The following is a 16,627-nucleotide window of genomic DNA, read 5'->3' on the forward strand; positions in this document are numbered from 1 at the left end:
GTTTCTGACCCTTGCTAATATGTTTAGTCCTCTAAATTACCTGGGAATATCATATACATTGTTGCTTAAATATCCAACCTTAAAATTTGAAATATTGTATCACAAATTTTCTACAGTGGGGCAATGTTAAGGAATTTACAATACATCTACTCAGTAAATTTTTTTTTTCTTTTTTCTTGGCCACCCCGCATGGCTTGCGGGATCTTAGTTCCCTGACCAGGGATCGAACCCACGTCCCCTGCATTGGAAGCACAGAGACCTAACCACTGGACCACCAGGGAATTCACTCAGCAAGGTTTTAAAAAATCATTAAGGAATTACCCTGGCAGTCCAGTGGTTAAGACTCCAAGCTTCCACTGCAGGGGGTGCAGGTTCAATCCCTGGTGTTGGGAACTAAGATTCCACATGCTCTGCGGCATGGCCAAAAAAAGAATCATTAAAATGCTCTGGACAAGGAGCTGTTAAAACACAGGAAAATGTGTATGGTATACAGCATATGAAATAGTAAAGTGCAAATTTTTTGTGCAGTGTGATCTCAACTTTGTTAAAAAAAAATTCATAGAAGGAACTAAACAAAGCACTCTCAATGATTGACCCTGGGTGGTGATATCTATTTTGTCCTAATATTTTTTCTTTAAATAAAACTCGTGTTTTTTTCCATCATGAATTTGTATTGTTTCTGCAATTAAAAAAAAGTTTTGTTTTTTTTATAGTTTATTTTATTTATTTTTGGCTGCGTTGGGTCTTTGTTGTTGCACGTGGGCTTTCTCTAGTTGCGGTAGCAGGGGCTACTCTTCGTTGCAGTGCGTGGGCTTCTCACTGCAGTGGCTTCTCTCGTTGCGGAGCACGGGCTCTAGGCACGCGGGCTCCAGTAGTTGTGGCATGTGGGCTCAGTAGTTGTGGCTTGCAGGCTAGTCCAGGCTCAGTAGTTGTGGCACACGAGCTTTGTTGCTCCGCAGCAAGTGGGATCCTCCCAGACCAGGGGTCGAACCTGTGTCCCCTTCGTTGGCAGGCGGATTCTTAACCACTGCGCCACCAGGGAAGCCCTGTTTTGTTTTATTTTTGGTTTTAAAAAGCAATTTAATTCTCAGATAAAAGTTGCATGGTTTCTGATCTGACATTATGGTATATAAAGTATCATGCTCTCTCTTCTTAAATGAAGATATATTTAAATGGTCATATGTTCATTTAGCAGTAAGTGAATCTGTATAGAAATGGACAACTCAGCTTCACTGTAAAACACCCAATTATTAAGGTGCATAAAATTTGCTGATTCTACTTTGCCCAGAATGGAGTCTAAAGGCTCCAAAGCTGCACTGAATTGACTATTGCTGAATTCCTTATCAGTAGCATTGAAAAGGATGATCCTGTGTTTTTCAGCTCAAGACTGGTTGGGCTGGTTTGGAGAACTTAATGCAAAGTGATGTGCTATATAGTCAATTTTGGCAAGTCCTTCTAAGTGTAAATCGTCCCCAGGCCCCAGGGTGTCATGCCCAGCTTCAGGGGCTAAGGAAGTATAATTCCTGTATGAGTAAGCATGATTAACCTGGGGAGGATTGGGGTGTTTCTTTTTCAGGAAGGCTTGGGCTGTCCCACACAGACGTTGTTATCGTTTGACATATGATTTTGGAAAACACTACCTTCCTTGGAGTTTTCATTAATTGTCACTTAAGTGCCTCCCGAAACTTATGCCTAGTAAGTCACCTTTCCTTTTCTGGCTTTGGATTTGAATGGAAGTTACCCAGCATTAGACTTTGTATTTAGAGACATTTTCAGAATAACTTGTTAATACTACCCTTTATAGCATTTAGTGAATAAGACTAGGGCAAAACATCAGGAGAATTCAAGCCTTCTAACTTTGCCTGCTAAACAGTTGATGCACAAGAAAGATATGCTTATACACCCCTCTCCTGGGTGGAACTGTTTCTAACCTAGCATTGTCTAGAATAATTTATTAAGAGATCTTCACAGTACAGTAACCTGGAAGCTACCTACCTAGAAGTTACGATTATCCTTACATTGTAGAAGGAAAGAACCAAAACCAGGGCAACAGTGTTCTACTGACCTTAACTTGCGTCTGGGCAAAGTAACTGTGTGGTACTACTTTGCCACCACCAATATACACGCTCTGAAGTTCCCGTTCAGTTCAGTTTTAAAGTGGAGGAACCAGATGTGTTCCCAGAAACTGAATCTGTTTCGTGGAGGAGGAGAGTCTGTGATTCAGGCTTAAGCCAAGGGCGTTGCCATTCTGACACAGGCCATTACGGAAAGTAAGGTAGGCATGGTTCCTTGCCCCAGAGCTGTCAGATGTGTCCAGGGATTTGTGCTGAGTTTCTCGTGATTCAGTCAAACCAGGCCAACGGAAATGCTGCACTGGGTATTACCAGTTGTACCTTCAGCAGAGCAAGGATCCAAAACATTTCAGGATCATTTGAGAAATACTGGAATACGAGGTATGTAGAAGGTGCTGTGGGAATAGCAGGGTGGTCATGAACCCAGTCTGAGGAGTTCAGGATCCCCAGTGGCAGCAGTGTCTGAAGGTGTGTTAGAAGAATGAACAGAGTCAATGGACAAAAAGGGAGAAAGTGCTATCTGTGCAAAGCCACCAGTTCTCCAGGAAGAAGACAGTGAGAAGACAGGCTATCAATCAGGAGAGCAAGTTTGTGGAAGGAGTAATGTGCTTCACTGAGAACATGGGCTTTATGCTGTAGTTGATGAGGTGTCAGCAAAAGATTTTAATGGAGGAGAGACATCGGTTGACCATTTTAGAAAGAGATTTCTGACTGCTGGTGTGGCTAATGCATTGAGAGAAGGTAAGATTAGAGGGAGGGAACCAATTTAGAGAGAGCCTCATTCATGGCAATGACAGTGGTGACAAAGAGGGACTACATACAGACTAGAGAGACAGTTTGGATGTAGAATTGATGGGATTGATTAATACCTCATTAGATGTGGAATCAAGGCTTGAGGCTGAAGTTTCTAACTTAGATCACTGGGAGGACTATGATGGCAAGGGATAAAGGCTATATGCCCTCTGAAATCCATGATTTTGTCTGAAATCTTCTCAAAACTATAGTATGAGTTCCACTGTATAATAGTTCTGTTGCATCTGACATTTGTACCAAATTTTTAACTTTCCAGAGCACTTCCTCTTGTTTGATCTCATTAAATATGCATTTTGACAGATGAGAAAACCAAGTGTAAGTGATTTGACTGAAAGCATCCAGTTGGATTTGGCTGAGGTGGGACTAGAATCAAGTCTCCAGACCCCCTAGTCTTAAGCTTTAAATCAGATCCCAAATCTGATAGTCTTGCATTCTGGGCCCCTCACCCTTTTTTCTATTTTGCATAGAAGATACTAGAATTGGAAAGACTTTTGAATAGAAGAGGAAGCTGGAAGCTTTGGAAAAGCCACAAAGAAATCTTGGGAGCTTTTGGGGAGGGTGAGGCAGCCAGCAGATGGGCAAAGGGAAGCAAATGACAATGAGCATTCCAGACCTTCCTGATGTCAGAGTTTGGCATCACTCATAGTACAAAGGCATCCTGTTGTACTAGTATCCCTATAAACCTCATTTCTGCAAACCATATGAGCCCTGGGAGGTGGGGAATGGAAGGTGGGAGGGACGAGCTGGTAATGGCTGTGAATGACAATGACAGTGGTCTCTACTCAGGATGGTCCCTGGGTCCCTGAAGTCTGTTCAGAGGGTCCAGTGTGGCTTACTAATCAGCATTACACTCAAAATTTGTCCCCAGGCAGTCTCAACCAGGGAATAAGTAGATTTGTTGATCACGTTGGGTGAGATTTTCTATGCAGAGGCTCTAAAATAAACCCATTCAGTTTGAAAGTGGAATCTCAACCTCAATGAGCAGAGGAAATGAAGAGCCTTGGTCCCTGCAAACCAGAATTTCTCTGTTAGAAATACAAATTTTGTGATGGTGGGAGAGTCGTTTTGCAATTATCTCCCGTCCATGTTGGTGATTGGGAAGATACAAAACACCTGTCTTAGACGAGGTAGACATTTGTGGGCAGGAAGAGAGTTTTCATCTGTAGGGGTCTTACTGTCTGTTTCTAGGAGCCAAAAGGGGCAATGTTTCAGGATGCCTGGAGAGAGAAAGAAAGAGAAAGAGAGGATTCTTGATGAAAACTCCTCAATGCACTGTGTTTTTAGGCAGATGTGGTCTCCCACAGGATGTGCAACAACTGACTTGCCTCAGTGATAGACCCCCACTTGTGGGTGACTGCCTTGGAAATGGTGGTCAAATAATGGTGCTTAATAGAGACAAGTTCTGTGATTGAACAGCCCCCATCCTTCTGGGGATTTCATTGATTATCTGTCTCCCTGCCCAGATTCCTAGCTCCAGCCTCAGGGGCTCATCTGATTTCAGCCTGCTCCCTTGCATCTAGAACTATGATCGACAGTCAGTATTAATTGTTTACAAATGAGCGAAGTACTGCTTTTAAGGAAAAAAATTTTTACTTTTTCCCTAATGTTTTTGTGTGGGGAGGGAGAGAAATTTATACAGAAAAATACACTTTTACACCCATAGGTGTGGTTTAAACAGACCTCGTTTCATTTTATGACCCAACCTAATGATAATCCCATTTTATCCCTGAAAACCACTTTGAACATTTAAAAATTTTCCAAGCAATTGAGACAATTCAGCCCCTCAGTTCTGTTTTCCTAGTGATGATTTGTTTCTGATGAACATGTTTTCAACTGATTTTTAAAATAAAACATTTACACTGAAATGACTCCCTGTCTTAGGTGAGCTTGATTGATTCCTATTAGAGTTATAAAAAAAAAAAATCATAGTATTTTCTAGCCTGTGCACTTTAAGTTTAATAAATGAAATAACAGGGAGAAAGAGTAGGTGGTTACCATGGTGACCATAACATCTGATTTGAGTAGCAACAGAGAGGGCAGGGAAACAGTGCCATATTCAACTGAATTGTAATGATGATCAGTAGTTGAGAGAGGAAATTTAAATGTCTGGGCTCCACTTAGCAACTGATCGATCAATCAACACATGAATAGCAGTATCTACACCTTAGCTTCACTTGCATATACCGTACAGATCAAAACAGAAAGAAAATTGCAGTCTACATGAAAATTAAGAATCCTTAAGTATATTTGGAAAATGCTTTTAGGTAAGAATAAAAATCATCCTAATTTCCAAATTTTAGCTATTCATCCTTGGAATATCAAGATAAGTTTAACCTACAAGGTCTTGATGTTGACAGTAGGGGATTTCCAAGTTTAATAGAAATGAAAACAGGGGTTGATTTCTCAGACTTGGGGAACATAGTTTCTCGACTTGGTGTTGCCACCCAAAAGGTGAAATTAAAAGTTCTACATCCCTAAACAACTATCCCTTTTTGAATACTCTTCCTGCCTAAAGGCTGATGTAAGCAGGCATTTCCTGGCCTGGGGGAACCGGCAGATTCCAGCCTGCCAGCTGAAGAATTAACTCTACAGTGTGAATAACTTTGTTTACTCTCTTCTACATTTTAAAAGAAGATACTGGACTAACACTTCAGTGTTGGAATTTCAAACACCCGGGGCTAAGCTGGAGGGTGGGATGGGATTTGGGCGTAAGAAGTCTTTCTGGATCCTTTCAGCAGACTCCCCAGGCAGGCGTCCACGTCCACCACCTTTCCAGTGCTAAGGCGCTTTTAGCTGAGAAAAAAAAGAGAGAGAGGTGAGTGAAACAGTCAGCCTCTGGAAAGTGATTTGTTCCTGCTTTTAAAAGGGTGGAATGGAGAAAGTAATCCCGGCTCTTAAATTGGCCCTTTTGTGTTGCAAAGCATCTCAAACTAGCTCTGCCACTAGCCTGAGAAGGTGGCCCCACCTGCTTCACTCCTCGGAGGCTTTGGCCCCAACTCAAGAGCACTGGGAGTGGGTGCTGGCAGGCGGAGTTGATGCACCGTAGACTCAACCAGGAAGAGGGGAGCAGAGCTGAATTTGGGAAGCAGCTGCCTGCTATGCTGAAAACCTCTGGAAACCGGCTAAGGAGCTGTGGTGAGAATCATGCTGCTTTTCTCACACCCATTTCTCTTGACAGACCAGTGGGGAATTGTGGCCAAGAAAATGGAAAGAGGACGGCAGAGTCCCCTCCCCTTCCCTCCCTAGAACTGCAATGCCTGCCTTTTCTTAGCACCCACAGCTTGCAGGCATCTTCTTAAGGCTGCTCTGTTTTTCTTGTCTGTTGCTGTCTATGCTCTGGGGGGATAAGAATCGGTGGATTTTTCTCTTCCGCCGCCTCAGTTCCGCCCTCAAGCCACACTCCAAGAGTTTGATTCACCACTGGCCTCTTCATAATAAACCTGCCTCATGTGAGCTGCTGGACTGTTGATACTGTATATCACAGAAGAGATTTAAGAATGTGAAATTCTTGCCGCTGACTTAAATGGGTTCCAGAAATGCCTGGATCCACATTGATTTCAGATCAGATATTTGATGTATGCAGGTTCTGTTCAAATAGCCAGAGCCTGCGGAGGGACAGGATAGTTCTATGCAGGGAGGCAGGTTTATGGGTCTGAAAGAACCGATAGACTGAGGGATTGATTCCCACTCTCACCAATTATAAGCTATGTAACCTTGGGAAACCACTGAACTTTGTGCCTTCAGTTTTCTCATTTGTAACATAGAAATTATTTCACTTACCTCGTAAGGTTGTTTACAAATTAGTAGTTGTGTATGGAAAGCTGGACTCTATAAAGTCCTCTAGGGGACGGGGACCATGATTACCTTATTTGGGGGCATATGATTAATTATCCAGAAAAGGTCATTTATTAACAGTCTTAGCTTAGTAGTTAAGAATGTCAGCTCAGATCATTCTACCTGATTTCAGATCGCAGCTCCCTCATGGTTAGCTTATGTTAGCTGAATAACATAAGCCTGTTTCCACGTTATAAAATGGTAATACTAACAGCAACTATTTCATGGATCTGGGAGGATTTAAAGAGGCAACGCTTCCTATATAAGGCCCTCAGCATTGTGCCTAGCACACAGTACTCAGTAAGTGTTGGCTGTTGTTATTGTGAGGCAGAAATCTGACTGTGGAGCTAGACGGTTGGCCTCTCTAGACTAAATTCACCCCATTTTAAAAATTTTAACTGCAGAGGTTGGACGAGATGAATCCCAGGGAGCCGTCCATCTCTTCCCAGCTGTGTTCCTGGGTGCGTCCACGTGCCTATCACATAGCCCTAATCTTCCTTGGTAGCAGCCATAAGTTGAAAGTTCAAACATTTTATGATGGACAAAACAACCCAACATAATATACATTGTGGACTTAAAAATCATAGCCACTGCCTAAAACCAGATGTGTCATTTCATATACTCCCGTGACTTGATTTCCTGAAGAGCATATTTTCGCAGCCCCAGATGCTACTTTGCATGTCCATAGCTTTGGAGATCTGCATCCAAACACTTTGTACTGGTTTTAAGAAACTTTATTCACACAAGTTGGCTGAGAGTGGCACTTGGTAGCATTTTCAGTTTCTAGATTATTTTGAGAAGGAACCTTAACCTGTATCTCTGTATTCTGATGTCAGTTAATATGTGTCTGACATTACCAGTTGAACTGTTGGCAGCCAGTTTAAAAACCAGCCCAGAGTCACTCCTCACTGGGCCTGTGGGGCAGGAAGTAGACTTGCTGGGCTGGGGGATTTGCATTCTCCTCAGACTGGGAGGACCCCCTCCCAACATTTCCTTTGCTATTTTATTCTCTCCATAGCCAAGCCCCTACTAATTAGCTTCCCACGATTCCTCTCTAAATCCCTTATGGGTATTCTGAGCTAACCTAACACCCCCATTAAACAGAACAATTGATCACAGATTTATAGAATTAATTTGTTTGCGGTAAGACCACCAAGAGGGCAGGGACTGTGTTTTTTCGTTTGTTTCTTTTTATTCCTGTCTATTATGTTATGGTGTTTTTTTTTTAACATCTTCATTAGAGTATAATTGCTTTACAATGGTGTGTTTGTTTCTGCTTTATAACAAAGTGAATCAGTTATACATATACATATATCCCCATATCTCTTCCCTCTTGCATCTCCCTCCCTCCCACCCTGCCTATCCCACCCCTCTAGGTGGTCACAAAGCACAGAGCTGATCTCCCTGTGCTATGCAGCTGCTTCCCACTAGCTATCTATTTTATGTTTGGTAGTGTATATATGTTCATGCCACTCTCTCACTTTGTCACAGCTTACCCTTCCCCCTCCCCGTATCCTCAAGTCCATTCTCTAGTAGGTCTGTGTCTTTATTCCCATCTTGCCCCTAGGTTCTTCAAGACCATTTTTTTTTTTTTTTAAGATTCCATATATATGTGTTAGCATACGGTATTTGTTTTTCTCTTTCTGACTTACTTCACTCTGTATGACAGACTCTAGGTCCATCCACCTCACTACAAATAACTCAATTTAGTTTCTTTTTATGGCTGAGTGATATTCCATTGTATATATGTGCCACATTTTCTTTACCCATTCATCTGTCAATGGACACTTAGGTTGCTTCCATGTCCTGGCTATTGTAAATAGAGCTGCAATGAACACTGTGGTACGTGACGCTTTTTGAATTATGGTTTTCTCAGGGTATGTGCCCAGTAGTGGGATTGCTGGGTCGTATGGTAGCTCTATGTTTAGTTTTTTAAGGAAACTCCATACTGTTCTCCATAGTGGCTGTATCAATTTACATTCCCACCAACAGTGCAAGAGGGTTCCCTTTTCTCCACACCCTCTCCAGCATTTATTGTTTGTAGATTTTTTGATGATGGCCATTCTGACCGGTGTGAGATGATATCTCATTGTAGTATTGATTTGCATTTCTCTAATGATTAATGATGTTGAGCATTCTTTCATGTGTTTCTTGGCAATCTGTATATGTTCTTTGGAGAAATGTCTATTTAGGTCTTCTGCCCATTTTTGGATTGGGGTGTTTGGTTTTTTGATATTGAGCTGCATGAACTGCTAATAAATTTTGGAGATTAATCCTCTGTCAGTTGCTTCATTTGCAAATATTTTCTCCCATTCTGAGGGTTGTCTTTTCGTCTTGTTTATGGTTTCCTTTGCTGTGCAAAACCTTTTAAGTTTCATTAGGTCCCATTTGTTTATTTTTGTTTTTATTTCCATTTCTCTAGGAGGTAGGTCAAAATGGATCTTGCTGTGATTTATGTCATAGAGTGTTCTGCCTATGTTTTCCTCCAAGAGTTTTATAGTGTCTGGACTTACATTTTGGTCTTTAATCCATTTTGAGTTTATTTTTCTGTATGATGTTAGGGAGTGTTCTAATTTCATTCTTTTACATGTAGCTGTCCAGTTTTCCCAGCACCACTTATTGAAGAGACTGTCTTTTCTGCACTGTATATTCTTGCCTCCTTTATCAAAGATAAGGTGACCATATGCGCATGGGTTTATCTCTGGGCTTTCTATCCTGTTCCATTGATCGATATTTCTGTTTTTGTGCCAGTACCATACTGTCTTGATTATTGTAGCTTTGTAGTATAGTCTGAAGTCATGGAGCCTGATTCCTCCAGCTCCGTTTTTCTTTCTCAAGATTGCTTTGGCTATTCGGGGTCTTTTGTGTTTTCATACAAATTGTGAAATTTTTTGTTCTATTTCTGTGAAAAGTGCCGGTGGTAGTTTGATAGAGATTGCATTGAATCTGTAGATTGCTTTGGGTAGTATAGTCATTTTCACAATATTGATTCTTCCAATCCAAGAACATAGTATATCTCTCCACCTATTTGTATCATCCTTAATTTCTTTCATTAGTGTCTTATAATTTTCTGCATACAGGTCTTTTATCTCCTTAGGTAGGTTTATTCCTACATATTTTATTCTTTTTGTTGCAATGGTAAATGGGAGTGTTTTCTTAATTTCACTTTCAGATTTTTCATCATTAGTGTATAGGAATGTAAGAGATTTCTGTGCATTCATTTTGTATCAAGCTACTTTACCAGAATCATTGATTAGCTCTAGTAGTTTTCTGGTAGCATCTTTAGGATTCTCTATGTATAGTATCATGTCATCTGCAAACAGTGACAGCTTTACTTCTTCTTTTCTGATTTGGATTCCTTTTATTTCTTTTTCTTCTCTGATTGCTGTGGCTAAAAATTCCAAAACTATGTTGAATAATAGTGGTGAGAGTGGGCAACCTTGTCTTCTTCCTGATCTTAGTGGAAATGGTTTCAGTTTTTCACCACTGAGGATGATGTTGACTGTGGGTTTGTCATATATAGCCTTTATTATGTTGAGGAAAGTTCCCTTTATGCCTACTTTCTGGAGGATTTTTATCATAAATGGGTGTTGAATTTTGTCTAAAGCTTTCTCTGCATCTATTGAGATGATCATATGGTTTTTCTCCTTCAATTTGTTAATACGGTGTATCACATTGATTGATTTGCGTATATTGAAGAATCCTTGCTTTCCTGGGATAAACCCCACTTGATCATGGTGTATGATCCTTTTAATGTGCTGTTGGATTCTGTTTGCTAGTATTTTGTTGAGGATTTTTGCATCTATGTTCATCAGTGATATTGGCCTGTAGTTTTCTTTCTTTGTGACATCTTTGTCTGGTTTTGGTATCCGGGTGATGGTGGCCTCGTAGAATGAGTTGGGGTGTGTTCCTCCCTCTGCTATATTTTGGAAGAGTTTGAGAAGGATAGGTGTTAGCTCTTCTCTAAATGTTTGATAGAATTCATCTGTGAAGCCATCTGGTCCTGGGCTTTTGTTTGTTGGAAGATTTTTAATCACAGTTTCAATTTCAGTGCTTGTGATTGGTCTGTTCATATTTTCTATTTCTTCCTGGTTCATTCTCAGAAGGTTGTGCATTTCTAAGAATTTGTCCATTTCTTCCAGGTTGTCCATTTTATTGGCATAGAGTTGCTTGTAGTAATCTCTCATGATGCTTTGTATTTCTGCAGTGTCAGTTGTTACTGCTCCTTTTTCATTTCTAATTCTATTGATTTGAGTCTTCTCCCTTTTTTTCTTGATGAGTCTGGCTAATGGTTTATCAAATTTGTTATCTTCTCAAAGAACCATCTTTTAGTTTTATTGATCTTTGCTATTGTTTCCTTCATTTCTTTTTCATTGATTTCTGATCTGATCTTTATGATTCCTTTCCTTCTGCTAACTTTGGGGTATTTTTGTTCTTCTTTCTCTAATTGCTTTAGTTGTAAGGTTAGGTTGTTTATTTGACATGTTTCTTGTTTCTTAAGGTAGGACTGTATTGCTATAAACTTCCCTCTTAGAACTGCTTTTGCTGAATCCCATAGGTTTTGGGTCGTCGTGTTTTCATTGTCCTTTGTTTCTAGGTATTTTTTGATTTCCTCTTTGATTTCTTCAGTGATCTCTTGGTTATTAAGTAGTATATTGTTTCGCCTCCATGTGTTTTTATTTTTTACAGATTTTTTCCCATAACTGATATCTAGTCTCATAGCGTTTTGGTTGGAAATGATACTTGATACGATTTCAATTTTCTTAAATTTACCAAGGCTTATTTTGTGACCCAAGATATGATCTATCCTGGAGAATGTTCCATGAGCACTTGAGAAGAATGTGTATTCTGTTGTTTTTGGATGGAATGTCCTATAAATATCAATTAAGTCCATCTTGCTTAATGTATCATTTAAAGCTTGTGTTTCCTTATTTATTTTCATTTTGGTTGATCTGCCCATTGATGAAAGGGGGGTGTTAAAGTTCCCTAGCATGATTGTGTTACTGTCGATTTCCCCTTTTATGGCTGTTAGTATTTGCCTTAGGTATTGAGGTGCTCCTATGTTGGGTGCATAAATATTTACAATTGTTATATCTTCTTCTTGGATTGATCCCTTGATCATTATGTAGTGTCCTTGTAATAGTCTTTATTTTAAAGTCTATTTTGTCTGATATGAGAATTGCTACTCCAGCTTTCTTTTGATTTCCATTTGCATGGAATAACTTTTTCCATCCCCTCACTTTCAGTCTGTATGTGTCCCTAGATCTGAAGTGGGTCTCTTGTAGACAGCATATATATGGGTCTTGTTTTTGTATCCATTCAACCAGTCTATGTCTTTTGGTTGGAGCATTTAATCCATTTACATTCAAGGTAATTATCAATATGTATGTTCCTATTACCATTTTCTTAATTGTTTTGGGTTTGTTATTGTAGGTCTTTTCCTTGTCTTGTGTTTCCTGCCTAGAGAAGTTCCTTTCGCATTTGTTGTAAAGCTGGTTTGGTGGTGCTGAATTCTCTTAGCTTTTGCTTGTCTGTAAAGGTTTTAATTTCTCTGTCAAATCTTAATGAGATCCTTGCTGGTAGAGTAATCTTGGTTGTAGGTTTTTCTCCTTCATCACTTTAAATATGTCCTGCCACTCCCTTCTGGCTTGCAGAGTTTCTGCTGAAAGATCAGCTGTTAACCTTATGGGGCTTCCCATGTATGTTATTTGTTGTTTTTCCCTTGCTGCTTTTAGTATTTTTTCTTTGTATTTAATTTTTGATAGTTTGATTAATGTGTGTCTTGGGGTGTTTCTCCTTGGATTTATCCTGTTTGGGACTCTCTGTGCTTCCTGGACTTGACTAACTATTTCCTTTCCCATATTAAGGAAGTTTTCAACTATAATCTCTTCAAATATTTTCTCAGTCCCTTTCTTTTTCTCTTCTTCTCTGAGACCCCAATAATTCGAATGTTGGTGTGTTTAATGTTGTCCCAGAGGTCTCTGAGACTGTCCTCAATTCTTTTCATTCTTTTTTCTTTATTCTGCTCTGCAGTAGTTTTTTCCACTATCTTATCTTCCAGGTCACTTATCCATTCTTCTGCCTCAGTTATTCTGCTATTGATCCCTTCTAGAGAATTTTTAATTTCATTTATTGTGTTGTTCATCACTGTTTGTTTGCTCTTTACTTCTAGGTCCTTGTTAAACGTTTCTTGTATTTTCTCCATTCTATTTCCAAGATTTTGGATCATCTTTACTATCATTATTCTGAATTCTTTTTCAGGTACACTGCCTATTTTGTCTTCATTTGTTAGGTCTGGTGGGTTTTTGCTTTGCTCCTTCATCTGCTGTGTGTTTTTCTGTCTTCTCATTTTGCTTAACTTACTGTGTTTGGGGTCTCCTTTTCGCGGGCTGCAGGTTCATAGTTCCCGTTGTTTTTGGTGTCTGTCCCCAGTGGCTATGGTTGGTTCAGTGGGTTGTGTAGGCTTCCTGGTGGAGTGGACTAGTGCCTGTGTTCTGGTGGATGAGGCTGGATCTTGTCTTTTTTGTGGGCAGGTCTGTGTCTGGTGGTGTGTTTTGGGGTGTCTGTGGCCTTATTATGATTTTAGGCAGCCTCTCTGCTAATGGGTGAGGTTATGTTACTGTCTTGCTAGTTGTTTGGTATAGGGTGTCCAGCACTGTAGCTTGCTGGTCATCAAGTGGAGCTGGGTCTTGGCGTTGAGATGGCAATCTCTGGGAGATTTTCGCCCTTTGATATTACGTGGAGCTGGGAGGTCTCTTGTGGACCAGTGTCCTGAACTTGGCTCTTCCACCTCAGAGGCACAGTCCTGACGCCTGGCTGGAACACCAAGAGCCTGTCATCCACACGGCTCAGCATAAAAGGGAGGGAAAAAAAGAAAGAAAGAAAGAAGAAGATAAAATAAAATAAAATAAAATAAAGTTATTAAAATAAAAAAGAATTATTAAAAAAGAATTTTTAAAAAGTAATAAGAAAGAAAGTAGAGAGCAGCCAAACCTAAAATCAAATCCATCAATGATAACAAGAGCTGAAAACTATACTAAAAAAAGAAAAAAATAACGGACAGACAGAACCCTAGGACAAATGGTAAAAGCAAAGCTGTACAGAGAAAATCACACACAGAAGCATACAGATACACACTCACAAAAAGAGAAAAAAGGAAAAAATACATATATATCGTTGCTCCCACAGTCCACCTCCTCAATTTGGGATGATTCGTTGTGTATTCAGGTATTCCACAGATGTAGGTACATCAAGTTGATTATGGAGCTTTAATCCGGTGCTCCTGAGGCTGCTGGGAGAAATTTCCCTTTCTCTTCTTTGTTCACACAGCTCCCGGGGTTCAGCTTTGGATTTGGCCCCGCCTCTGCGTGTAGGTCGCCTGAGGGAATTTGTTCTTCGCTCAGACAGGACGGGGTTAAAGGAGCAGCTGATTCAGGGGCTCTGGCTCACTCAGGCCGGGGGGAGGGAGGGGTACGGATGCGGGGAGGCGGGTGGCCTGCGGCGGCAGAGGCCGGCGTGACGTTGCACCAGCCCGATGCGCGCCGTGCGTTTTCCCAGGGAAGTTGTCCCTGGATCACGGGACCCTGGCAGTGGCGGACTGCACAGGCTCCTGGGAGGGGAGGTGTGGATAGTGACCTGTGCTTGCTCACAGGCTCCTTGGTGGCTGCAGCAGCAGCCTTAGCGTTTCATGCCTGTCTCTGGGGTCCGCGCTGATAGCCGTGGCTCGCGCCCGTCTCCGGAGCTCGTTTAGGCGGCGCTCTGAATCCCCTCTCCTCGCGCACCAGGAAACAATGGTCTCTTGTCTCTTCGGCAGTTCCAGACTTTTTTCCCGGACTCCCTCCCTGCTAGCTGTGGCGCACTAGCCCCCTTCAGGCTGTGTTCACACAGCCACCCCCAGTCCTTTCCCTGCGATCTGACCAAAGTCGGAGCCTCAGCTCCCAGCCCCCGCCCCCCCCGGTGGGTGAGCAGACAAGCCTCTTGGGCTGGTGAGTGCTGGTTGGCACTGAGCCTCTGCGGGAATCTCTCCACTTTGCCCTCCGCACCCCTGTTGCTGCGCTCTCCTCCGTGGCTCGGAAGCTTCCCCCCCACCCACCCCCCCTGTTTCCACCAGTGAAGGGGCTTCCTAGTGTGTGGAAACCTTTCCTCCTTCACAGCTCCCTCCCACTGGTGCAGGTCCCATCCCTATTCTTTTGTCTCTGTTTTTCCTTTTTCCTTTTGCCCTACCCAGGTACGTGGGGAGTTTCTTGCCTTTTGGGAGGTCTGAGGTCTTCTGTCAGCGTTCAGTAGGCCTTCTGTAGGAGTTGTTGCACATGTAGATGTATTTCTGATGTATTTGTGGGGAGGAAGGTGATCTCCACGTCTTACTCTTCCACCATCTTGAAGCTCCTCAGGGACTGTTTTTTCTGATGCCTGGCACTTAATACAAGCAGTCCTTGCTTTTGCATCATAGGGATTGGTCATAAAGATGACATCTGAATAATCAGTGGGGAAAATATACCATTGTCTAAGATTGAGCTTTCCTATGCCTTAGTGAATTGTCGCACTCCTTTCTAGGTCTGGATCAGCTTCCAACCTTTTATCCCTTTCAATGTTATGAAATATTTCAGAATTCTTTTAATGTGCACCTTTTTTGCCAGTGTCATTTCCTCTGGGACATCTTCATCCTTTTCATCCCAACCCCTTTCTTCATTTATGTTCCTAAGTTTGCCTTTAGTAAGTTCCCCTGGCTGCATATCTGGTCTTTCTCAAAGGGTGACAGTGTCAGCATTCCCACGATCAGTTATGTCTTCTAAAATTCCACTGTTCCATTTGAATTTCACTTACAGCATTGTCAGTTTTTGTTTCTATGCTGCACTTTCATCGTCGTTGGCAAATTCCTTCTTTGGATTATCCATTTCTGTAAAATGGCATGTGGGCTTACCACTAGGAGATGAGGCAAAACAACTACATGCTTTGCTGTCTGTGTGTGAACTGAACAACAGGTCTGCAGTGACCCATTCCCAGCAGACTTTGAAAGAAGTGACGTGATGAGATGCTGATCATGATGTGCATCTGTTACTATGCAGTGATTTGTGGAGCAAATAGCTAATAGCAAGTTTATGATTTACTCACTCACTCACAGTTAATATATTGTGGTAACCGAAATTTGAATCGTGTTGTCAGGGAACTGGTGTTCCTTAATTAAACCGTAGCAGTGGAAATTCATGCATGTTGGAACCACACAAATAAAAAACTGCCCACAGTTAGTTGCTCAATCATAAATATCTGTTGAATGAATGAACTCATGCATTCACACTGATCTCAGTTTTGCAGTCTCAGTGTCCTTATAGCCTTGCCCATAACTATTCCCCTTCTCTTCCTTCCTGGACATAACAAAACATCCAAAATAGTAGGTAAAAGCATGTCTACTAAAAGCTGGCTTTGAACAAGTCACTGAACTCTGAGTCTCATGTGCTAAAGGCCCGGCTACTCCTTTCTTAGCAAAATTCTCCCTGAGTGTCCAGCTTCACTTCTAAGAGTAACTAATATGCTCAATAGATTTATACACCAAATGCAGAAAGGACTCTCAGGCTCCCAGTGTAGTTTGTTTTCTCCCCTGAGAGAACAGGATCGGCACTTGGCAGAGGTAGCCTCTTGAACGCTGCCTCCACTAAGGATGTTCAGACCCAGTGGGCAGCAGGAGAGAGGGTCCTTATATTGACAGAATTTCCCTGACCTGATTCTCTCAAAAAATCCAGTAATTCAAAAAAAAAAGTAGAGAAGGTCTAAGGGAGAGACTCAAAGATAATCCTAAATTTTACTTAGCCTTTGGTCTCAAGGAGTTTACATTCCAAAATGGGCTACGAATCCTGGAGACATGTAAGCAGTAAGAGTGGTGTTTACCAGACGGGTTTGATCTGATCTGGGTT

General features: G+C 41.5%; 1 protein-coding gene across 12 annotated transcripts in view; it reads left to right on the plus strand.

Moving 5' to 3' along the window:
* DLG2 (discs large MAGUK scaffold protein 2) overlaps positions 1 to 16,627 on the plus strand; it is a 2,071,189-nt gene that overhangs the window by 1,820,895 nt on the left and 233,667 nt on the right. Inside the window, exon 1 of one of the 12 annotated variants that reach the window (XM_059930684.1) lies at positions 5,953 to 6,020. The exons of the other annotated variants lie outside the window; for them this stretch is intronic. Within the exon in view, the coding sequence (XP_059786667.1) occupies positions 5,984 to 6,020 (37 nt within the window). The 5' untranslated portion in view covers positions 5,953 to 5,983. Of the gene's footprint in view, positions 1 to 5,952; positions 6,021 to 16,627 lie in introns of those variants that run through there. 12 annotated transcript variants of the gene reach the window in all.

The sequence above is a fragment of the Balaenoptera ricei genome, chromosome 8 (assembly GCF_028023285.1).
Source record: "Balaenoptera ricei isolate mBalRic1 chromosome 8, mBalRic1.hap2, whole genome shotgun sequence".
Classification (NCBI taxonomy): domain Eukaryota; kingdom Metazoa; phylum Chordata; class Mammalia; order Artiodactyla; family Balaenopteridae; genus Balaenoptera; species Balaenoptera ricei.